The 24964-nt window shown below is 41.5% G+C and overlaps 4 protein-coding genes across 7 annotated transcripts; 2 read left to right on the top strand and 2 right to left on the bottom strand.

Annotated features, from left to right (window-relative positions):
- Positions 1 to 3479, top strand: ghrh (growth hormone releasing hormone). 2 transcript variants are annotated; one of them, XM_042089883.1, is made up of 7 exons: positions 1 to 56; positions 423 to 563; positions 950 to 1053; positions 2253 to 2360; positions 2471 to 2575; positions 2667 to 2792; positions 3311 to 3479. In XM_042089883.1, exons 3-7 carry the CDS (start codon positions 974 to 976, stop codon positions 3330 to 3332), a joined length of 441 nt encoding a protein of 146 aa, XP_041945817.1. In that variant the 5' UTR covers positions 1 to 56; positions 423 to 563; positions 950 to 973; the 3' UTR covers positions 3333 to 3479. The 2 variants fall into 2 exon arrangements, with proteins under 2 accessions (XP_041945817.1, XP_041945816.1); XM_042089882.1 differs by lacking the exon at positions 1 to 56 and having other exon boundaries at positions 406 to 563; positions 2664 to 2792.
- A 171-nt stretch (positions 3480 to 3650) lies between these two features.
- On the bottom strand, positions 3651 to 15449 carry rpn2 (ribophorin II). Of its 3 annotated transcripts, XM_042088771.1 has the most exons (19): positions 15431 to 15449; positions 15200 to 15259; positions 14378 to 14565; positions 14153 to 14248; positions 13808 to 13983; positions 13254 to 13329; positions 12710 to 12844; positions 11651 to 11827; positions 11075 to 11193; positions 10781 to 10886; positions 10212 to 10303; positions 10005 to 10119; positions 9518 to 9712; positions 9229 to 9315; positions 7712 to 7807; positions 7239 to 7314; positions 6823 to 6952; positions 4984 to 5078; positions 3651 to 4395 (listed from the first exon to the last, which is right to left on the bottom strand). In XM_042088771.1, the coding sequence occupies exons 2-18, from the start codon at positions 15210 to 15212 to the stop codon at positions 5027 to 5029; spliced, it is 1929 nt and encodes a 642-aa protein (XP_041944705.1). In that variant the 5' UTR covers positions 15213 to 15259; positions 15431 to 15449; the 3' UTR covers positions 3651 to 4395; positions 4984 to 5026. The 3 variants fall into 3 exon arrangements, with proteins under 3 accessions (XP_041944705.1, XP_041944707.1, XP_041944706.1); XM_042088773.1 differs by lacking the exon at positions 4984 to 5078; XM_042088772.1 differs by lacking the exons at positions 15200 to 15259; positions 15431 to 15449 and adding an exon at positions 15021 to 15048.
- Positions 15450 to 15453: 4 nt separating this feature from the next.
- Positions 15454 to 23637, bottom strand: mybl2b (v-myb avian myeloblastosis viral oncogene homolog-like 2b). Its single transcript, XM_042088770.1, has 16 exons — positions 23367 to 23637; positions 22436 to 22532; positions 22287 to 22358; positions 22101 to 22193; positions 21639 to 21859; positions 21008 to 21155; positions 20761 to 20820; positions 20370 to 20567; positions 19404 to 19706; positions 18248 to 18390; positions 17810 to 17909; positions 17596 to 17709; positions 17315 to 17425; positions 17088 to 17222; positions 15640 to 16811; positions 15454 to 15517 (listed from the first exon to the last, which is right to left on the bottom strand). The coding sequence occupies exons 1-15, from the start codon at positions 23384 to 23386 to the stop codon at positions 16683 to 16685; spliced, it is 1944 nt and encodes a 647-aa protein (XP_041944704.1). The 5' UTR covers positions 23387 to 23637; the 3' UTR covers positions 15454 to 15517; positions 15640 to 16682.
- Positions 23638 to 23801: 164 nt separating this feature from the next.
- On the top strand, positions 23802 to 24964 carry si:ch73-303b9.1. Its single transcript, XM_042088774.1, has 2 exons — positions 23802 to 23953; positions 24122 to 24964. The coding sequence occupies exons 1-2, from the start codon at positions 23929 to 23931 to the stop codon at positions 24736 to 24738; spliced, it is 642 nt and encodes a 213-aa protein (XP_041944708.1). The 5' UTR covers positions 23802 to 23928; the 3' UTR covers positions 24739 to 24964.

Consider the following 24964-nt stretch of genomic DNA (forward strand, 5'->3'; position numbering starts at 1 on the left):
ATTAAGGTTCCAACTGTGTGGTGTAGGTCAAGATTTTATGTAGGCTATTTTATTTGGTAAGTATTAAATAAAGTAATTAACACTATTTATTTCGTGGTTAATATTATGTTAATAATATATATATAATTATATATATATAAATATATAATATAATAGTCTAGTGAGTGATTTCTACTCTAAGGTTATTTTGTGTCTATGTCTATGTGTGTGTGTGTGTGTGTGTGTGTGTGTGTGTGTGTGTGAGAGAGAGAGAGAGAGAGAGAGAGAGAGAGAGAGAGATTTCAGGCACTCACTGAGCTCAAACAGATTGGATATAGGAAGTTAGAGTGTATAGATGATCTCTCCTCTCCTCTCCGCAGGTTTCATAAAGACAGGCAGTGTAGGTGTGCACACAAAACTAATTTTTCTTCACTCCTGGTAAGGGGGCCACAACTGCACTATCATCTAGGAGGGTCTGAAGATGATCAGCAGTGCTGAAAGTACTGACCACGAATGATACCGCTCAGTCCAACCAATTTTCACATTCAGGAGTGTTGGAGATATTAAAGCGCAGCAATATCCCGGTATGTACATTTTGACTATAAAATAAAATGCTTTCATATTTTGCTGTTGTGGAATCTTAGAATATTTATTAATTTACTTGAGAGTCTGGTGCCTAAAGATTTTTAACAAATTTTTAACAGGAATTTCCCTTTTTCCTCTGGGACCCTCATAGAAATGATGACTTGATGTTGCAATATTGACATTTACACTTATGTAGGCTAAGTAAGACATTACAAACAAATGAACAAATTCTACATTACAGAAGACTATTATTGGTTATTTAACAGCCATTACTGCTGTTATAACAGCAATTCCCAGTTCCTCTGCAGTAATATCTGAGCAAGTGGGAAAAACATAGCATCAGCGGTTTTAGTAATGTAATTTTGACCCTGCCATTTCTTTCCAGTTTTCCCTCCAGGACTGTCCAAAAATGATGGAGAGGACCGCACTACTGGCTTTGTGCTGTCTGCTGATGCCTATATCTTGTTCTCCTCGATATCCATCACTGAAGTGAGTCATAAGACACAATTGTTACCTGACTACTAAATTGTGTAATATTCTCAGATATTCTGACACATATTTCTGACAGAAAATTATGTGGCTAGAAGTAGTCTCACCCTAAACTGTAATTGTAAGCGACTTTAACTATAATTTAATTAATTTTCATAAGAATGACATATAGGCTTAGGAAGCCATATCACACAGCATTAAAATGCCTTTACATTGTAAACTGTGTTCACATAATAGCTCATTTCTAGTACATAAGAAAAAATATGATATTTTACATAAATGTTTGTTTTGCACAAAATCTTGTTAAAACCTTTCCACATAATTTGAGTTATGTTACATTATTTTGCTTTTATTATTTATTGACAATGTATTTATGTAAATAGAAACATTTAAACTAATATTTCATGTTTATTATGTTATCTGTGCATTACGAGATACAGGCAATTACACAATTTTGTTTCATTGAAGTACTGCAATTATTATGTTTTTTTTTTTTTGTGTCTATGCTGATTCATGTAATGAGGCATCCGCAGTGGCTGTTTTCACCAGTCTTTCCAGGTAGCTATTGAATGCTGCAAACCATTTGTGCCTTGTCCAGAGATTGTGGAAATGTAGCTCCATTTTTTAAACTCAACCAAGGTTGAGTGATGACAAAGACTCCCAAAGTGAAAGCCCTGCAGTTGCACTCTAAATCCTGTTACACAGCATGCGGACAAAAGGATGAGGTGACAGTGGACAAAGCCTGGACTCAAATGAGAAATATGTAGTATGATATTCAAATATAGCTCTATAGTGCAAGGTCACAGGAGCGGCTTCTCTCCATCATTGTAGTCAAAGGTCAACAAGGCCATTGTGCAGGTCAAGCTGTTGATAAAACAAGATTGAATCATGCTGTATTTTTAAGTTCTCAGCCTTAGAGTCATTTTATCAGATACATCTGTATTAGATAGATTTGTCAGATCTATCAAATCTATCAGATGTGATTGCCACTAATATCAGTAGATGTCACACACAAGGAAAGTTCCATCGCTGAATAAAAATGTAATCTTTTTTGTGTGTGTTTGTAAAGGCAGATTCTTCAGTCTTCACTTTCCATATGGAACACACTCAAACAAACCAGGCTGGATAGAAGTGTGAATAATAAACACTGAAATAATTGAAAAAGTTCAATGATATCTCACCTGTGCTTTGACCTGCAGGTTTGGACACAGAGCTACATCCATCTTAATGAGCTCGACGTTGGAAGACCCTTTGCAGCTGCCAAAAACTGATTATAGCTCGTCACAGACACAGGAAGCCGTGTTTAGGCCAGTCTACAACCATTCTAAAATGCTAATAATAATTGTTATTATACAAATATGTGACCATGCATTGTGGTTTCACGTCTCTAAATAAACATAAATAAAATCAATTTTAGAACTGGAAGACACGCAGATGCCATCTTCACAAATAGCTACAGGAAGGTGTTGGGTCAGATCTCAGCCAGAAAGTTTCTTCAGTCAGTCATGGGGAAGAGACTAGGGTGAGCACATTACTGTACTTTTTTTCTGAACATCAAGAAACCAGAAAGGTTAGAGTACTCTCTCAATGTCCTGTTTTTGTCTGTTTAGCAGGGGGGACACTGAACATTTTGAGAAACGCCAGTCAGGCATTTATGAGGATACCTTCAAACAGGACCTTACAGCCATCCAAAAAGAGGAGAGATATCGGGGCCAGCAACAGGACATTCAGAGGCTCAGGTACCTTGCTCTGCTCTCCACGCTCCGTGCTTGAGTCCAACTTGCACATTATTGCAATCCCAAGTAGTCTCCAAGTTTGAGATCCATATAGGGCTGCACAATTATCGCAATCGCAATATGAACCAACGCAATTACCTAATCGTAAAAGCTACAAATAATCGTGCACAGATAATTTTGTCACATTACTGACTATTATATTCATTTCATCCTCCTTGACTATGCCACTTCTGGTTGGTGGGTGTGCGTAGTGTGTGAGTGGCACATAAATTCGGATTGGTGAGCTTCATTTTCGGTCGGGGGTGCTGTGCTTCTTGTGCACCAGGTATGTACACCAATCAGGGGTGGTACAAATCAGAGACATTTAGAATATTGAACTTAATCAATTAATTGACATTCAAAAATCATATCGCAAATCACAAATATCTGTCAGAAAAGTCACAATTAGATCTTTTCCCCAAATTGTGCAGCCCTAGTTCCATACTGAGTTGATCAGTGGCAAAAGCATTTCATTCTTGCAGGAATTTTCAGTTTCCACTATGACGAAGTTCTCGGGAGAAGATCGTCACAACCACTGCTGCGGATCTAGAGCCTCTTCACAAGGACATCTTTTCCTCAGCTCTAAACACGGGAGATCAACTGGTCATCTCTTCTTCTCTACCCTGGATTGAACCGTTTTAAGCGCATACAAAAAAGGAGTATTGTTGAATGTATGAAAATTGCACTGAATAAATAATACATTAAAATGAAAGGTTTTAAGTTGAGTGTTTTTGTGCTGCAGACACGGTCCACTCCAATGATGACACAAACCCATATTAGCTAATAAAACATCTGGCAAAAATCATAACAGGACTACCAGAATGTTCCACCCCATCCTTTTATTTTGTTTTAATTACAAAACATTGTCTGCCATTGTTGAGTGTTGCATGTGGTAGGGAGGTGTGTGGACAAGATTAATCTCTCCTGATTTAGAGTGTTTTGGCTCCTATCTGTTTGTAACGGATATAGTGAGCATACAAAGACTTCATTCTAGAATTGGAAAAAATATCAATCCACTGATTCAGCAGATTGACACATGAACACACCCAAAAATAACATGACATCCATTACAGACAAAGTCTTGTCCAAAACATTCAAAAACATATTTAACAACCTGACACCTGTTCAAATGTTTTTTTAAAGATCAATATTTCCATCCCCAATGTGAAAAACAATAAAAAACAGAATTCAATTCAACAATGTACTCATACACTGACATTATATTACAGGCTTTAGTGGAAACATTATGGCCAAACCATGTCTATTCACAAGCATTTGTCAAGAAACTCACATTTCTCATTGTACAGTGCATTCAGTTACTAGAAAATGGGAAAATTATAAACTGCATTTTTTTTTCTGTATGACTGGACCAAACTGAAAATGATGGGCCCAAATAGTTTACACTCAACCAAAGACGGAGGCAAGAACTTCACAAACATCTTGAGGTCTTGATTCAGCCTACTGAGTGTAAAGGGCTTCTGTTTGAATGAGATTTAAATAAAACCACTGACAAACTGAAGGATTCTTGTCTTCTGTAGAAATGTCTTGTCATTATTTCCCCTCAAGTCTGAAAAAAATGCAAAGGGGACACATCAGTAAAAAAGGCCAAGCAAATGGCATTGAAATTCAGAGATAAACATGTATACACTGTAGGAAAACAATCACACAAAATCAATACAAAAAAAAGCCTCTGGTCAACCAAACACAACTTGAGACCGACATGGACACAACCAGTGTTATTCTTACAATGAAATCTAACGAATTTCTCATGCACATTTCTTACACATCTATATGGAGGTAAATGAGGTACATGACAGTGTAACATGAATGAAATGTTACATATTTTATGTTATATTGTGGGACAGACCCTGGGCAGATCTGCTCCTGTTCAAACCACTGCCCGCTGTGCCATGCAAAAACAGAACACAGGGAAACCTCTCCATAGACCAACAGAACAAAAGTGGGAGGCAATGGTCAGCGAGCGTCTGTAGCTGGGAGGTTGTAGCCTTTCACTCACACGGACACTCATGACATACAAAAACACACCACTGATCCAGAATGCAACACCATGCCATGCTCTTTGATGTGGAGTAAGGGAAATGCAGGGGTATTTGGGAAGCACATGGGTGAGGGAGTGGGTGGAATAAAGCCTTACTTCAGCCTGGAAGACTGGGCTTTGATACTATCTCAGAGTGTTTTTACCGCAGGCTCCTATACTTTGCCAACCTACTACTTTGTTCAGCGGCAATCCTGAAAGAGGAGCAAAGACGAAAGACAGAGAGACAGATGGGGGGAAAAAAGAGAGAAACAAAGAGAGAAAGAGGAGTGGATAGGTGGTTTAAGGAAACAAGCGCTGCAGGAGAGCGACAGCACAAGGGAGAAGAGTAAAAGTGAGACCTGTTCACAGGAGTGGCACTGGAAAGGAAGTGGGATTTACAGAAAGCAGACAGCACAGGTTTTATACATCCTGCTGTTTACAGAGAGACAGACTACGTGGATTTAACAAGGGTGTCATACTGAACACTGACGACCAACCCTGACGACCCAACAGCACACAGAACCCTCTTGTGCATATTCTGGGAGCCAATTACACCGTAGCAAAGTGCTTGACTGGCCTTCGTGCCCTTCCTATGTCCCACAGGAGAGAGGGGCAAGCTCTTCACTGTGAGCCCTGGCCTGCCTAACATCCCCAGGGATAGGGCTAAGGACTGGTGGGTCATGGCCTGCTCTGAAGTATGCCACATGGATCTCACATGGGACATTAGATGGAGGGAGGCCTATTCCAACTAACTGTTCGCTAACAGGAAACTACTGGATAGTCTTTCGCTCTGCTAATGCAGAAGTGACATTTTGAAAAGACACTTTGAGCTCACTTTGAATAGAGCCCTCCCTCTTACTAATGCACAATTCTGTTTAAATCCGTTGATATTTTTCCCCCTCTGGTGATACGTCAACAATAGGCACATTCAGACAATAGTTCCAAGAACCCAGTTCCACCCACTACTAACTGGAAAGGCTACCCCAAGAACTACAGTTCCTAGGGATTTTTTTCGGTTTGCTTTCGCACACAGTGCCGACTTCACACACGTCAGTAGCCCAATTACTACACGAACATAAAGTAATGCAACGAACAGCATTATTTAGTTACTAGCTACTGAAGTGTATCAGAGACTTTCTAATGTGGAGACACAGCACTCAAAAAATAGTCCATAGAAATGCATAGGGCTAGTTTGTCACGCCAATACGGCCGTTGTCTACACATATCCCACCCCTTCCTCTGCAAAACATCGACATGTGAATACATTGAGCCAATCATGTGGTGTGATGTGAATACATTGAGCCAATCATATGGTGTGTTGTGAAGACATCGTGCCAATCATGTGTTGTGATCTCGCCGTTGGAGCAAGATTGGTGTCGTGAAGCCTTGCGCACGCGCAGTTCGACCCAAAGACTGTGCCCGATGAGTGCCCATAAAACGTTGGTATATGGCCGCCGAGTGGAGGGACTTGCCTAAAAGGACTGAGTGTATTGACAAACTAGAAGCTCATGGTATCAGGAAGCATTTAACAAAAAAAATAAATCAGCATTGCCTTCATCCTTCTTCTCATCTGCCCAGAAGGCATTTTTCATGTGACAGTCAGTCTCTGCAGCCTTCTCGTGCAGTTTTCATTTTAAACAGTAGCAGAATTATTTTTAGAGATTTTTAAAAATGGCGCTTCTGCTGCCTTGACCAAGTTGGCATGTACATCAGTAATGGTACCTATGCGCAAAGAAAAGACCCTACCGCCATGAAGGTGCTCAAATAGGAACTGCGGTCAGAGGAACTCAATAATCCCCAATTCCATGCTGTACGAATTCGTGGAAAAAAAGCAGTTCTAGGAACTACAAAAAGTTCCTATAGTGTGAACGGTCCTAAGGTCAAAATAATTGTAAGACTAAAGCAGTGATTTTGTCTATTAACATGTCTGGGTGATGGTGTATGAAGGTCGGGTACCTTTTGACTGCTTTTTGAGCCAGCATGCGGTTTCCAGCCAGGAATGTGAGACTGCCGACGATGGCCAGATATTTAAGGGTCTGGAACATGTTGAGGTGAGTCCAGTATACGTACATGAGACCAAGCATGGCTGGAAAATAAACAGAACATAACATTTAATGTGGAGGACATTTAAAAAAAAAAAAAATCACCACATTGGGTCTCTATCCACTGACAAGTTGGAAGACAGACACAAGGCACCGCATCTTATTACAACACACATTGCACATTACAACATAATCATCCACATATAATATCTTTTTTTTAAATCCTCTTTCATATATTTGCCAACATGCCCTTCCTTGTCTTTAAACCAAAGACAGCAGGTTAACTCAACAGATGACATACACATTATGTATGTGGATGTTTCGGCTCACCTGCATGGCCAACATGGAAGAGCACAGTGCTGGGAGAGAGACTGAGGTTGGCAATGTTGGCTCCCAGCTTGAACCACTGTGAGACAGGGAGGAGAGAGAGAGGGGAGGGTTGCATAAGGAAGGGGGAGACAGGACCATAGGGGAATAGACAGACCGTGAGATACCAACATCAGTTTGTGTTGTCTAGCAGCATAACAAAAGACTAGAAAATAAAGCTGACTCATAGAGATAGAGCTTCTCTCAAATTGACCATGAGTAGCTCCAAAACACTCACAACACAAAGCTCTACTTATCCAGTGCACTTTAATTACATGTGAATATGATATCAAATAAAAGGTTTCACACAGAAGGGCTGGAAACAAACAAAGTATTTTATTTTGTCTGAATAACACTACACATACACCGCAGGGATACTTTACACTTGTCAAGTGCGTAGGAATATTAAACTGGAGAGTGCAAACAAAGCAGCTTACCAGAATGAGCAGTAACAGGAATGGCGAGAGCACAAGAGCAGTGAAGGTGGTGGACACCACATTGGGGGGCCTCTTCTCTGGCTCACGGAACAAGTGCTGAAAAACAAAAACACAACTTCATAAGGCTACTCTACTGAAGTTTGTACAGGGCTCCCACCCTTTTTTACTGACAATTTCAAAACCTTTCCATGACTTTTCAATAACCTTGAAAAGGTTACTGAAAGGTTTCAATAACCTTCCATGCCTTTTTTCACAGCCAATAAGTACAGCTTACTTTACACCACAGGTTGAGACTAATGATGTAATGTGATATACGAGACTGGATAAAATGTGGAGAAAGAGAAGGTTCACCGGAGCACAGAGGGAACTAACGTTTCAACACTTCTGTGTCTACGTCAGATTCCATGGGAGATCATGTACTCTGACGAAGACACAGAAGTGTTGAAACGTTAGTCTATTGCTTTGGACCATAATAAAATACAACTAAAAGCCATCTCTGTGTGCTCCGGTCAACCTTCTCCCTCTCCACATGATCGGTCCTCTCCTGTGAAACACCAGACCTGAATTCAGAAGCGCGGTGGAACTACCTTTTTTGAATTCAATAAAATGTGTTTTCTCCCCCATCATTCATTATCTATGAAGGAAGCAACCGAACTTTGCCACATGATATACGCTACCCTGAGTCCCTGGTTGGACAATGAAATGTCATGACTTTTCCAAAACCTTCAAGGAATTTACTGAACTCCATGATTTATCCAGGCCTGGAAAATGGGATTTTACAATTCCATGACTTTTCCAGGTTTCCCCATGACCGTGGGAGCCCTGTTTGCAGGTTGCAAGATGGACCTTTACCTTTATGAGATTCAACAGTATGGCTACTTCCCAAGCTGAGATACACACATGGCCTGTATATGTGGGTACACTGTAGGGCTGCACGATATATCTAAAATATATCGTATTTCATGATTTGCATTTAGCAAAAGCCCCAGACAGCAGCAGAGAGGTATCAGGATTCGTTGTTTGTAAAAGTTGTTTAGCCTACTTCGTTGGACTGTGCGATCGCAACCCCTTACTTTCACTTTCCGCTGCACTCGGCATGCCGGTAGCCTAATAACGTGGGATGCGCAGCGTATGAGGTTGGAGAAAAACATGAGGTGGAGAAAAACATTAAATATTTAAATATCGAAAGTTATATCGTTATCGCAGTACTCAATAATGTTATCGCATATCGCATGTTTTCCTAATATCGTGCAGCCCTAGTACACTGGCTGTATATGTATATGTGGCATTCCCTAACTCTCCACCACTTCAAGCTGCTGTGCGTTGTGAGTGTTCTGGCTCATAATGGCTGCCATGAATCACCCAGGTGGGTGCTATGCATTAGTGGTGGTTAGTGAGGTTCCCCTTCACTGTAAAGCACTTTGGGTGCCTTGATAAAGCGCTATATAAATACAAGCTGTTGTTGCTGATGTTGTGGTTGTAGTAGAGTTTGATGGTGTGGTATCAGAGTAATATACCTTGATCTCAGGCTTAGGGACATAGAGGGTTTTAGCCTGGACAGCTGAAGGGGCCTCCTCGTCCAGGAACTTCAGTACGACATCAGCCTGTGAAAAGGTGGTAGAAATTAAACAATATGGCACTACAGGTATGAAATGGTTTGAGTGCCAAAGCTGTTCACAATTTTGTCCATAACATTGACAACAAAAAAAAAAACAACAAAGACAGTATATAGTTTGAAAAATCTAAAGCCTCTAACATTGTTCATTCAAAGTCTCTTGTAGTTTGGTATCTTCAGCGGTCACTTACCACATTCCAGAGGATGGGGTTCTGCAGGGTGGCGTCTCCTATCATCAGGTAGAGGGCGTAGGTGCCTGACATGGAGTCAAACTCAGACTTCCTCTCGGCTGTGTCCAGTTCAAACTTGTACACATTCTTTGTGTCTGGCTCGGCCACAAACACCACCTCCTGTCCAGTCTTCTGGTTGTGCAGCCTCACAAACACCTGAGAAGGAAGAGTAAAAAAAATTCCCAGTAAAACTCGTTCCAGACTTAATTTCAATATAAAATGAGCCAAAGTTAAAATTTTTGTTTTCACTTCTAAGGGGGAAAAATGATATTCAGCACAGCACATGTAAGAACCATAGGTAACTCATTATTTTACACTTTATAAGAGTACTTGAGCTACAACACAATCAACATGCATTAATTCTATATTCTATGTAAGAAAAATGTTCACTTTTCCAGAGCATGTACCAGTTTTATGATGGCAGAGGGACCAATTAAATTATGCATACCTGATGGGGGGTGAGTTCAACCCCTGTATTGACATCCACTAGCTGGAAGGACATGGCAAAGTTCTGGTGGCTGTCAGCCATGAAGGAGTTCTTCGCCTTGCTGGGATGGTCCACTCTGAGAAGACAGTACCGCACAGCATTAGTACTCAGAAACAGCTAATGATGGAGAAACAGTGGTATAATAGTTAGTCAATTAAAGACGTTCACCTTGTGGTCTTGGTTCCAATACTCTGGTCCTTGTCTACCACAGAGAGGTCCATATTAGTGATGGCTACCTCTGTAGACACCTTCACTTTGAGCTAACAAAATAAGAAGGCAGAAATCGTTATAATAAATACAGACCCTTGACATGTGCGCACTCTTGAGTCAAACTGTACAAAGGTGACTATGGAAGGGTAAAACGTCTGCAATCGGTCATGCTATTTATGAATCAACTGTAAAAAAATAACTCTGGTTAATTGGTTTGACCTTTACCTCTAATGCTAATATGTTATTGTTAATCTAATTACCTGTGGCGACCCCACAGAAACAGAAAAATGACATGTATTGTGTGATTAACTGCCCTTGAGCCCAGGCCTGTCAAGCATTCAACCAATTAATTGCCAGCCCACAGACAAAAATCAGCCTTAATGAGTTTCTGAATCATCTGATGACAAGCCCAGAGCAATTAAACTGCAGACCTGCATAATGTCTGCAAAATAAATTATTCCTAAATCTGACATAAATGTTAGAAGTTCCAAATGTCAATTAAGTTTGTGAAGTGAGTGCACACCAACCTCAACATGGTTTGCAATAAGCCTGCTGTCTCCAGTGACGGCAACAGCAAACTGGTAGTAGCCGCTGGCCGGTTGGCTGTCCATGAAATTCAGCTCAAAGACACCACTGTGAAAGAAATGTAAAGAATTTTAAACAAAATCACACAAATACTGGTTCAAAACAACAACAACAAAACTTCATTTTCTGATGGTCCAAATGTGTGTTTCTGCTTTCTATCAGTTTTCCTCTTTGTGACACAAAAGCCATTAAGAGCACCTGATCTTGATTTGAGTCAGTAAAAGGGAGGTACTTACTCTCGTAGAGTGAAGGGGGTCTGGCTCAGGATGACTCTCTTTGAAGCCACATCGCTTGCACTCTCCACCACCACATTGGCAGACACCAGGGGCTGGCAAAGCACATCGGTCACCTGGAGCTGAGGAACGGGACAACAGGCAAAGATTAACGACTCATTTAAAACCATTTCAGACAGTCAGTCCTTTTAATGACAATTATCCTAAAAAGTCATATAATAGTTAACAACTATGTGCCACTGAACTCCATGACATGGTCCTAACCAAAACAAAGTTAATTTACTCCAAACTGATATTTTCTTTACTAGTACAACTGCTTTCTGAGAATTCAGCCATCCATGTACATTTTCCTCAGAGTTTACCCAAAATGTAGCCACTCCAGATTCATGGTACATTCACACTAGACCCTTTGGTCCAGACCAGAGTTCATTTGGACCATTGGTTATTTTTGACCGTGTTAACACAGTCTACCGAACTCAGGTGCAAACCCAAGACCAGCTAGACGGTTACAGGGGAGCAATCCCACTCAGGCTCGGTCCAGTTAAACGGACCAAGCGTGAAGGCAGCCTCAGTGTTTACCTGCAGGGTGGGCTGGCTGTGGGACACAGAGGCGGGGCCCTGGGCACTGACGATCACGGGCACATGGAAGCGGTTGCTGGAGAGGGCAGCAGCTGCACTGGCCACGCTGAAGGCCTCCGCCAGAGAGTCCCAGGACTTCTTACTGAAGATGGAGTTCACCAGCTGGATGACCTGGTCCTGTGAAAGGCAAAATTAAATGTGATTTACTGTGAGCTAACTGCCCAGCAATTCTGACAATTCCACAATAACACCAGGTTTCTCCCTGAAGAGCAAAGAGACATGTTCATCAAGCAATGACTAGGATGTTTCACCTAAATATACACTCAAACACAGTACAACACAACCCATATACAGTCTATGCCTGAGGCATTTCATGCATAGAGATTATGCTGCAGCCATTAGTTTCCACAATAATCAATGGAACTGGCTACACCAGAAGTGATAACAATGCGCACAATTGAAAAAATTAGACCAGTCTTTTAAAACCATTTATACGCTCGCTACTGGAATGCTTCAGCTACATGCTTTATTTTAGTAGTTCAGTATTTTTTATTTTACTGTAACAGTGCTGCACCGCTCTCATGTACTACATCATCTCCTGATTGATTTCCCTGGTCCTTCAACCATTAGGTATAGTACTTACTAATTTGCAAACAAAAGTGCTAAACATGTAGCCTGGAAATCCAGACCCAAATCTAGAAAGATTTAAGGGTCTGGCTATGAGTAATGAAAAGGGCCCAACTCGAGGGGCGGCACCAAGCATGCATTTGAAAATACCACTGCACACAATTGGATAACACTACGACCACTGTTTACTGACTGATTCGGGACTTTGAGGTTGCAGCGCTGACGTCATCTGTTTAGCTGTACTACTGTACTGTATATCAGATACACCAATGTGATTGGTACAGCTTGGTTCCATGGGCATAGTTAATGAGCATCATTACTCATTGCCAGAGTGAATCGCTGAGCAAATTCAAATTGTGCTCTCGCGAGAACTCTGGATTTCCAGGATACGGAACATGTCCGTCAACACATAATATCAGGTAAATAGTGTACCTCTTTAAGTGGGGGCTCCATATCCATATGGTCGGACAGACCATAGGCGGCACTGACAAACAAGGCAGTGGCCTCCAGGCCTTCTTCAAATTGAAGGAAAAGTCCACCAAGGTCATCCAGACGAGCTGCCAGGTCCTGGGGACACATCAGGGTGAATTAGTGAATCTGACCATCATGGATTTAATAGAACCTTTCAACAAGGTAAACAAAACCAATGCTTGAACGTTCTATTTGGGCCCCAATCTACTTCCTCTGCATTAAGATAACATATGGAATGTTAAAAAGGAAGTCTTGTGGGGCCAACTATGATGCTGAGAATAATAAAGGTAATTTGGAGACTTGTACATGTACTTCTGTGGGTGACTGCATTAGTATGACAAATAAAAAATAACAAACCAAAAAAACAAGGTTAAAACTTTAAGTGTATAAGATTACACAAATCTCTATTAACACTTCAGAAGCTGAGTGTAAACTAAAGGTGATTATCTGATGCTCCGAAGCCCCATCTACAGGTCTCACAAAACACTTACAAGTGTGCACTTACCTCAATCTCCTCCAGGATCCCACCCAGTTCTGCCTGCTGAGAGAGACGAGCAGCTGTGTGGAGGGCATAGATGATTCTACACCAGAGAGAGAGAGAGAGAGAGAGAGAGAGAGAGAGAGAGAGAGAGAGAGAGAGAGAGAGAGAGAGAGAGAGAGAGAGAGAGAGAGAGATTAAAATAACTCCCACTGAAACAAAAATCATTTAAAATAGAGAGCATGATCTCTAGATCACACCAATCCTAGTTTCCTTGTGAGTATTCAAATTGACATCCAAGTTGGTCGTGATTTAGGCAATGACCAAGCACTTCATTCAAAGCCAAAAGAGCTCAACTGGCAACTGTTTCTCAGTCCTGCCCAGAAAATAATGTCACATCACAGCAAATACAGTTCCGATAGCTCTTCTTGTTAAGCTCAGAACCAAAAAAAAAAGAATGAAATTGATTGCAACTTTACATAGAACACAAACATTACAACTGCACACCTTATCTCAAGCTACGATGGCTAACAGCATTTGCCAAATGACTCACCCTCTCGATAAAAACTCAAAACACTTACCCAAGTACATTGTCCTCTTTGGTGATGCGGGCGGAGAGAGCACTGACCACTTCCTGGGAGGCTAGAGGGAGTCCCAGGGAGTTGAGGGCGCCCACTGCCTGATAGATCTGAGCCACGCTGGAGTCCTCACTCACTGCGGCCAGCAGGAGGTCCCGGGTCTCATTTGACACTGGGATCTGTGCAGAGGTTGACAAAAGTGTGTTGAGGTTGCCAATTAGGATGCAGGTTTAACATAACAGGCCAAAATAACCTTAAAGTTAACACACATACCACAATGAAGTGGAGTATCTGACATTTAATTAAAGTTCAACATAAAAAGCAAAAAACACATAATATTACACTTACCTCACATCCTGCAAGTGCTTGACCAGACTCAGCAGCATAGAATAAAGACTCAATATTTGATGGATCCAGATTTGACTTCAGGAATCGGCATGCTTCCTGTGGAGACAGGCAACATTTAAAATTCAATCTCCTTTTCATTTGCGCTTAATCTTATGGACACCATCATTCTTACTCATAAGTCATATTTATTGGTAGATTGGACATGTGTATACTGTAGATGCTTACATCTGCATCCGCTACAGTCACTCCCAACTTGCTCAGGCCAACAATGGAGAAGTATGCAGACTGCAGGTCTGTGAAGGGCTGGGCCAGCCGGGCTTCCAGTCGTGCCACATCAGACGCTGTTAGGTGATGAGACGGGGTTAGGGCTTGAGCCCCGACCGCCAGCGCAAGGAGCACCAAACAAAGTAACCCTGGATTCAGACAAGGAAGTAGTCATTCCATAGCAATTGTCTCACACAGTATAACACACTTTGTGGCAGCACTTTGCGTCAAACATTCATACTCATACTGTGTGTACTGGTGCTTGTATCATGGGAAAGTAATATAACTACAACGTCCAAAACATTTAAGAACACGAAAGCAACGATCACCGTTTTCAGGTAGCTAGTTAATGTTAGCTAGCTACTTAGCTATGTCTGGCATGCACACGTCTAGCTTGTCATCTCAGCAGTCTATTGACTACGTATACGTTTTTAAGATATTCTAAGAAAACAAAATACAGCGCATTAAGCTCATAATGGCCACCGGTCAAATAATAAGTCGACTGGCCAGGCTGCCTGCACATCCCATTTCACAGAGTATGTAGGCTATTTGATTAGCTATAAAGCTAGCTAGGTCTCTTCAGCCATTCATTATGGATGGGTACCTGCACGAGCCATTGACCGACTTGCAGAACTAAAATTGAATGGAACGCTGAATGTTTTCGATGTAAGTGGTATTTCTGTTGGATTACTTTAAGGTTTAAAATGCTGTGCTGCAGAACAGCGATTGTACTGTAGACAACTTGCAAAATATTAAATGACAAACCAAGAAAATCTCACTTACTAGTTTGCGCCATGTCGCCGAATGCAGCGTCACCACAAGCCTAACGAATAGTTCCGGGACCTGATTTGGATATACCATGTTGTGTTTATGGGTGAGAATGTCAGAAATCAACTTTCTTAATTGTCATGTAACAATTTCAATCGATATCAAATGCACCCAACAGTACTTCTGACATTATGCTTGTATATTTGTTAAGTCTTATTATAATTATTTTATGAAATCTTTACTAACCCGTAGTGCAAAATATCTTTGTTCCCTATCCGACAGAATGGTTGGGTGATTCCGAATCCAGCGAATGTACAACATTTTATTACTGTTCTGGGCACATTTAAAAAATATATCTGCGTGTTAAAGCAATCACAAATAAATAACGTAATAGTCCGTTTTGCTAAAGCATTATCTATTTAATGGACATTTATATTTAAGAAAAGAATAATCACTCTGGTTTGTAGTGAGTGGGCGGGAGGTGTTTTGGAGGTATTGTGTCTCTTTCTCATTGGTCTTTCCTAGTAGACACCAAAATAAACCCACCCCCTATTTAAAACTGTCAGAATGGTTAGGTCTGAGACTGGGGGGGAATGACTGCAATGACACCTTTCTGAAATATTACGATTTTAATGTTTTTATACAAACAACTCACAGAATTGAGGATAATTAATTACTTCTAGGACCTACATTTAAATTAAGTACAGTTGGTGCTGTAACATATCTCCTTTTTTCATAAAAGACATTTCACTAAAATACTTTGAATACATCACCCTGATCTTAACATGGAAATACAGGTTTGCCTGAGTTTAAGGTCCTATTCAATTACACATTCTATACACAATTTCCAGAAGGGTTCATTGACAAATTAAGGAGCTCTATATTATGTAGATGATTCTGTTGCGGTATGAGCATCCTAGCACACATAGACAGGTCAGCTCTGACCAAAGTCTTTCTACTTCACTGATTTATTACTGTTTAAATTTCACAATCTAAGATGCAAACCTGATCCAAACCAAACCTGAAGAATAATGGGAAGGCTGCATTATTCCAAGTGTGATAGATCTGCCTGGTTATCCCTAAAAATGTCAGTCTCAGAAGAGCAATTACAGAACTAACAGTGGGACTTAAACTTCAATGTACTTCTACAACTGTCTATGAGTACTGAGGTGAAGACATGTAGGTTACTAGATATATGGTGCAGCAAACTTGAGGTGCAATCAACATGAGAAAAGAGATGCTACAGTTCTTATGTTATCAGATGAGAATAGAAAGACAAAACAATGCTGGGCTAGTGACAGTCAATCCAGAGACTTCCTAGGAGAGCGATGCTAATTCAGGGCATCACAGGTCCATGTAATTTAAGCAACACTCATTTATCTTACAAAAAGCATTCAGATTATTTTAGACATCAAAACATAACAAAGCAAAATAAAGAGCCAAATAAAGTACAAAATCAAGTCGGACAGAACTGACATCAGTTGAAGTGAGTGACAACTCAGGACAGGATGAGTGCACGGTTAGGGGTGTGAGTTTTTAAGGAGCGCAAAAACCGTCGGGCTTTTTGGGTCAGGATAAGCTGGTCCTTGGTCCGTCCACATACAACCTCCTCCCATTCCTGGGACATCTGAGAGTGAACAAATTTACAATGAGGACACAAGCAGTATACTGTAAATGCTGGATGTAAATTATACACAAAAGAAACATGGAGGTAACCTATACTGACTGCCAGATAGTCTTGATGGCCATTTTCTTCATTTTAATTAGTCTACATAATACAATTGGATTAAACGCATTATTGAAATGTAGGATCAGCAAAACTCAGCGTTGGTACTACATCAAATGAACAATTCCACAATGTAGCTATCCCTGCTTAGGGAAAAAAAGTGCATGATCTGCTCACCGGGGTTGGAGGTTCTGGTAGAGAACCTAATCCATTCTCACACGGCCCAAGGATGAATCCCTGATCTAGAACGTTGTCGTCTTTCTTACAGGAAAACGAGGAGGAGTTGAAGGATGAAGAGAGTGACGTCTCAGCCTATCAATACCAAACACGATAGTCAGGCATAATGCAGATGTTCACATGGGTATTTTGTTTTGTTAAGTGCATGTTTGGATAAAGGTGCGAACCTCAGGGCTCATCTTAGGCATGTGCTTGTGAGGCATCACTCTGGCAGACTCGTTACAGTCAATCACGTCCAGCGCCAGAGACTTCCGTACTTTCTTCATCGGAGGCCGTTGCTGAGGAAAATATTTGAAATCAGCGACAACAGAAAGAGCAATATGCAATGCATTTTGATATATGTTTATATCGAGAAAATACATAAGCATGACATGTTTAGGCACATTAATAACAGCTGTATAGAAACAAACCGAATACTTCTAAAAAACTGAAACACCCCCAAACTTACTGCTTGTTTGCGCCTCAGTTCAGGAGGAGGAGTGTTGTCCTCCAAGATCAATTCGATCCCAGCCTCCTTGCGCAGAACCTCTTTTAGGTCCTCCTCAAGATTTGGAGTTGGAGGCTTAGAAGAAAAAAGAAAAGAAAATAATTGTTAGGATTTTGACATGAAATCTTTCACATGAAAAAACTTTCTTACAGTTTTTTTATTTTTACTGACTCACCAGTGGGCGTAGAGGGCCATACTTCTCCATGGCGTTTTTGAAGGGTGTTGGAGTCCGGGGGTTGGCATCCAAATTAGACTTGTGATTTGGAGTGATAAATCTATGAAGTCAATAAAGTGAATGGTGTCAACGGGGATTATTATAAACAATGTCACATTAATCCCTACAAGGTGCATACTGTATAGGACTGACTCTTATGTGCATGTAGTAAGCCATTCACTGTGCTCATAGGGTTTTGTAGTGCAAGACTATAACTTTAGTTATTTATACAAATACACTTCTATTTATATGTGATCAAAAATGCTATTCATACATACAATTGACATGGCAAAAAGACATAAGACATAAGAAAATCACATGGAGAGATCTACAACAACTGCTATACAATAGCTTAGATTAGATCACAAAACAGGAAGTGCTGGTGTGTGGGGCACCTACACAGAGTTTTCTTTCTGAGTGAGTGGCGTCTTGTCGCGGTGCAGGGGTGTGGTGACAATAGCCTTCTGGCTGCATACAGGAGTGGAGGTCAGTGAAGGGTTCTCCAGCTCCAGCGTGTCCTGCTTGGTCCACATGTTCAAGAACTGCAAAGAGAACACAGATTCAAACACTGTGAGGACTAAAGTGTGCCATGCCTTAAGTACCATATTGTGCTGAATGTATAAAACAAGGTTTTTTTCCCTCAAAATATGTGGGGTCGTCTTAAATTCGGGGCCAAGACAAATAAATTGAAAAACCCATAGATGGCATCGTATCAATATTTTGTAACAAGTGTTTTGAATTAAGTGAGCAGTCACCATCTTTCTTTCACAACAGTGGCACAATCCTGAATGATGGAGACCAAGAGATCTGTGGTCCTAAAAGCGGAGGTTTCCAACAGGCTGATAGGAGAGTGTGAATATGTGACTGAAAAACGTTATGAAATGCCCATTAGCAGAGCGGTCATACAGCTGAAGACTTTGGAGATCACTAAAGAGCTAAACACCCACTGACTTCAAAACTAGCCATAATGATGCGACGCAATGGACTGTCATTGCGTTGCAAAAGTCTTGCCCAGTGCTTGCCCTCAGACTTCGAGTAGCTACTGTCTTTTCAGCAGTATGTGATCAACTTAAGGAAAACTCACTCACTCCCTCTGGATCAGATGGGCAATGCTAATCAAAGTGTTTTTTAGCATCTATATTAAACAAGATTTGGTCTACAAAAACTGCTACTGAAAGGGGGGGTCTTATATTCAGGGTCGTCTTTCATTCGGGCCAATACGGTATTATCCGGTGTCGCATGATGACATTACTTTTATAAAACTCATTGCTCTATATCAGGAGTCCCCAGACCTTCTCCTGGAGCTCTGTCTAACCTCAGAATCAGGTTAATATAATACAGCAGCTAATAATGTCTGGGGGTCTACTTATAGGTCAATGGTGTTAATATTTGAGGGCTATTCACGTGTTTCTGCCATGTTTTGACCACATGCTTAGCAGGGAGAGTTGAATGGATTAATTGATCCTCATTTCTTTTACTTTCCCCTTCAGGAGTTTCAAGAGGAGATTCAGAGTGGCAGGCTTTGACTTCTGACTGGCCATGATCGCAGCCCTACCTGTGATGGTGAGAAGGGGAGGATCTTGACAGGGGTGCTCTTGGGGGTCATGGAGTCATTGGGGTCAGGCGAGCCGGCGATGCGGCGGCGGCTGTGGCGGGCGATGATGGCGGGCGGCGTGGCACCGCGCGGCGAGATGGGGATGAGCTCGCCACGGCTGCTCTTGCTCAGCTCGTGCAGGGCGCTGCCCTCCAGCCGGAACTGAAGCAGATCGGGGCCGGCCCCTGGGCTCGAACTCGAACTCTGGCTCTCCTCGGGGAGGTCAAAGGTCACGTCAGCCAGGTTGCACCAGCTCTCCATGTCCTGATGGACAACAGGGAATGTGAAATTTAAATAAAATTAAGGTAAAGTCAGTAGAGAATAGGCAGAATAAGAATTAGCACAGGAGTGTGGGGAAATGATAAATGAAGAAATACAATACAGAGGGAATTGGCACAGGAGGTGGCGATATGGAGGGCAGACGGGAACTAGAGTTGAGTACAGTAATGCATTTATTATGCCTTTATGGAATATGCTGGTAAAAATATAAACCCACTGCCATAGAGGCTCTGGCATTGTGCCATGTCATGTAACAGAACTCCTTTGGCTATAAGACCACAGAGCGGAAATGCTGCGTCATGAATGTCAACTCCCTTACCATAAAGTTTTTTGTTTATTTGTTTGTACAGGCTACATTTCATGGAAAATAATATTATTAATAATATTAATAAATAATAATACAGTATTATTTAACAGTCTTTGTATGTGGCTTGGTTTTTTAGTGCTGAGTGACTGAATTTCATAGAAAGAATAAAACTGAAATGTATATCTTACTTCAACAAACAGCAAGTACATGTTTGAAGTATGAATCCTACATTTAAACATAGAATGAAATTAATCTATTTCATCCTAAAGAAAAGACAAATCATGCTACACAGCTAGATGAGTACAGCATTTTAATCTCCCCTGTGAGACACATATTCATACCCCATCCATCATCTCCATCACTTCCTTAAGGGCGGGTGCCGAGGAAGGAGACAGGAACCCAGAGCTGTCCACCACCCACTGGTGCATGCTTGACTCCCCACCGCTGTCCGAGTCCCTTATGGGGGTCACCACACCTTTTCGGCAAGGCGGGGACTCTGGCTTAACAGGAACTGTTTCAACTGCAGGACATGAAATATCCTATAGGGGGCAGCACAGGGATGAAAAAGTTTTCAGAAATAACTTCTAATTTATGAAAAATAAAATGAAGGAATTTGTATTTGGAGGCAGAATTACAGAACGTTCTTTGTTAGGTTGGATTATTCAGGAATATAGATCTGTGTGAATGAGTTCAAACTGCCACCCAAACATCATTGCGAAGTGTGAATAATACCTGTTGCACAGTTTCCATCACTTTAACATTGTCCACAGCACCATCAAAGCACAGCTCCACCTGAAGTCAACAAAAACAACAGCATCAGTAATGACAGTTGTCTACAACCAAGTCAACAATCCAAAATTCAGAAGGTAAGCGTTCAGTGTGTTTTGCTCAAAACTGATTTGGTAACAAGCACAACAGCTAAAACAGAGCTCATGATATACAAGTGCTTTTGAGTTTCTGAGGGAGCTGCAAAGCTTACAGGCTGGCCGCTGCTGTGATGAGCGCTGACTTCGCCCTGCTCAGTCTGGCGCGTCACTCTCAGATTGGTGTCCACACCTGTGTAGTACCCCATCTCCACCTTACGCTTGATGGTGGAATTCCAATGGTTCTTCACAGCATTGTCCGTCCTACAGTGGAAATGGAAACGTTATAGCGGTAGTATATTATAGTATCAACCACAGTAGCAATAACACAGACACATAGTAGCAATAACACATAGACACTCACTGAGACATGGATGCAAAGGTGAGTTTAACTGGCTATGAGCTGGTGATTATTAAGTCCAGTGACATCTTCCAGATTTTTATGACATATTGCTAGTAAATAAATTAAGGATGCTGCTGTTGTGTCGGACAGACACATGCCCCAACATGTCCAAAAAAACATCACAATCCTAAACCTATAGTCTACAGTCAATTGTCACAGCACTATAGAGTTAAAACTAGTGAGCTACCTACTTAAAGACCATGCAAACACCATCAACAGCCCAGCTGGCACTGATAAAACGTTGCAAACTAGCAATGTGAAGTTGTGAAGGATTTTCTTTCATTTTTCGTGGGGCGTTTTGACCCGTACAACAAAACTGCACTGTGCACAGCTAATTCTCCCACCTTCCAGGGAGGAGTTTGGCAATCTCAGCCCAGCGGTTCCCCAGCACACTGTGAGCCTTGTAGATGACCAGGTCCTCCTCTGTGGTCCAGGAGGATTTCTTCACGTCAGGGTTCAGGTGGTTGTGCCAGCGTTCCCGGCACTGTTTCCCCAGGCGACCCTTCAGGTGCTTGGCGACCATGGCCCACTGCTTGTTGCCATATTTCTTCACCAGCTCAATAACCTGAAATAATAATGTGGTTTGGTTATAGAAAACACCTAGAGTATTCAAAAACACTATCACCTTCTTGGGCCAAGTCAAACCTTTTAGTCACAGTGTTTCTTTGGGAACCTGTCACAGACATGTTAATGTCAGAATCTATAAGGAACAATAAAGTGAAAAATGATGCCTACAAACCTGTCACTACATGGTAGGGCAAGTTACTGTCAAAAGCACAAATTATATGAAAAAGAAATCATATCACCTTCTCATCCTCCTCTTTTGTCCATGGACCTTTCACCAGATCGGGATCAAGAACTTTAAACCATCTGTGTTGACACTGATGCTCGGTGCGGTTCTGAATATTTAAGAAAAGATGATTATAAGTTAATTGGTGGAAATATAAATCAAAGTGAGCAAAGATGTGAGAGATTGCAGAGACATAACTCACTGGCAAATAACTGGCAATTCGTTTCCAATCATTTGGTCCCAACTTCTGAACCAAGGCTCGGAGGTTATCATCCTGTAAAAATTCAAGTAAGTAAGTTGGAATGTACACCCTTATATCTAATGGGGGGGGGGCATCACCAGTGCAAGTACCTCTTCCCCGGTCCACTTCACCTTGACTTTCCCACAGTCTCTCTGCTCAGCTACATCAGAGTCTGTGTCCTGACACATCCCCTCTTCACCATCCTCCCTACAAGGACATAAGAACAGCAGTGGAAAAGGCTTAGTGTCAGGGTGAGAGGTACACTTCACACACAGTACCAAACATCACATCCTAGTGTTACAAGTGTTAGGAGAAGGTTGAGAGCAAATAAACAGATTGCTGGATCCTTGTTTGTGTCATCAACTGTTGTTGGACACGAAGCACACATCAGTGCTTGTATGCTGAGTACATAGGAAAATTTAAGCAAAATATGTCTACCGGTAATTAAAATTAACTGCTTAGGTAGCATTCGATGTCATTATCTTAACATGAAACGTCTTTCAACACACCTGAAACTAAAATTGCATAAAGAGTGCAACTTGCTAAACATCACGTCTTTTAATCCTATAGTTCTTGTGACATTACAAACTCAAGCTATAGCTACACAACAGGATAGACCTGTTAATCGCCCATACACACAATCAGTAGCTACGACAGCTAACTAAAGTTAGCAAACACTATAGCGATTTTGGTATGCATTAACCTAGCTGATTGTTAATGACTACTGAAAAAAAAAAAATCACAGTTTTACAGTTGTTGCACATCTACATTATTGCACTTCTAGGACACCAATTGCTGTTGATTGTTTTTAAATTAACGTTAACTTATTGTTGTTGGCTAAGGTAGGGTACAGCTAAATTAACATTTACATTCATTCCTGTAACGACCGCACTTGGCTAAGTTGATAGATCTTTTATTTTTGTGAGCACAATTGCAAATATCACTATATTATATCACATGCAATAATGTCATGTTCTAACTAATCACTGAGATCTGATGAGCGCTTAACAGCAAAAAATTATATCCTAGGCTAAAACTTACCCGCGCGACCACCAGGACATTTCCCCGCTTATTTAGCTGTTTTCAAGTCCAAAATCCCCGGAACAACGATCGAATGTTTAGTACCACGTCCTGCATGCAGTTTCGTAACGTTTAGCACATTTTAGACCTTTGCGATTATTATCAAAAGCAACCAAACCCTTTTGATAACAGAGCACAACAATAGAATTACATTGCAGTCTCCGCGCTCAAGTTCTTATCTCGCGCTTCTTTTTCTCGCAGGTTTCCCGGGAGTGACGCATGGAGAGTTGTGCGCACGCAGCTCTGCGAACGCCCAATGAATGAACTCTCAACTCCCCCCAAGTCATCATCTAAATTGCTGCAGTTTTGACTACATTTAACACAAATAATATTAATAAAAAGGTCGTCGCATAGTCGTAGCTAAAGTTGGAGCTCTATAGTCGTTTTTTTTTTCAGTTTATCATCTCCCGGTGTCAACTTCTTTCTTACAACTTAGTGCCGCTGTTCTTCTACTTCATGATAATTAGGCTACCGTGGGCTATAAATAGACCCTACTGAAAACAATTGCCTTGATTACACACTGATGGCATCGGCTCACAGCAGTATTGGTGAGAACCTTTGTTTTTGTCTAATTACATGTAAGCTACGCTTTCATGCGCCTGATTTAGCATATATAACCGAATGGTTTTTATGATGGTAGCTTTTACTAGACTTTTTACACCTAATTTCAAGCATAACGTGTCTTCGCGTAGGCTAACACGCGTTTCTCTTCTCAGATCTCAGTAAGAACTCAGAGGGGCTGTCCCTCTCAGAGCTGGACAGAGGCTTTTATTTAGACCAAAGCCTTTCTGTCTCAGCCCTGTCCATGGAGACATCAGCAGCCACAATGCGCTTTCCTAAGGGAGTCGTGGTAGAGTTCTCAGACAATAACGCCTCCATCAACAATTTCGAATCCTTCCCAAACTCACCCAACGTTCTCTCACCTTCACTGGTATCACAGCAAAGCACTCCTACCCCTTATACATACAACCTGGAGCTTCCGTTCAGGGTCCAGGGAAAGTCCTCCACACCTACCCAGGTGTTCCTCAAAAAGCCAGTTCTGGCCAGCTCATTAAACCTCTCCAGCGTGGATCTGACCACAACCAATCCGTCCTGGGAGGTCTCCCTCATCAATCCCATCTCAGACAGCCCAAAGCTGGCACTGGAGTCCACTTCACTTGAGTTGACCTGGAGCCCCAAAAATCAGTCTGGGCAGCCAGTGGCTGAGATTTCCTCCCTTACGTGTTCTGGCACTCCACCAGCCACTGCTCTGTCAGATGGACAGAAGTCCTGGAGGGAGACCCTGCCACTGGGTTCAGTGCAGGAGGAAGAACGGCAGAGCCTGATGTCATGATGCTGAGGATGTCTCTCTCGTGTGAGCGGACTGCCTTGAACAGGTACTTGATACAATACCCATGAAGAGAAATGAGGTTTCTGATGCTGTGCATTTTTGGTTATTAAGTTGTAAACACTTCTAATCAAGTTTTTTTTTTTTGTTTTGTTTTTTTTTTCTGACGGGATGTGAATTTTTTTTATGTCAATATTTAAAAACTAATGTTTAATAAAGAGATGTAACACAA

Source organism: Alosa sapidissima, chromosome 4 (assembly GCF_018492685.1).
Source record: "Alosa sapidissima isolate fAloSap1 chromosome 4, fAloSap1.pri, whole genome shotgun sequence".
NCBI classification, from domain to species: Eukaryota; Metazoa; Chordata; class Actinopteri; order Clupeiformes; family Clupeidae; genus Alosa; species Alosa sapidissima.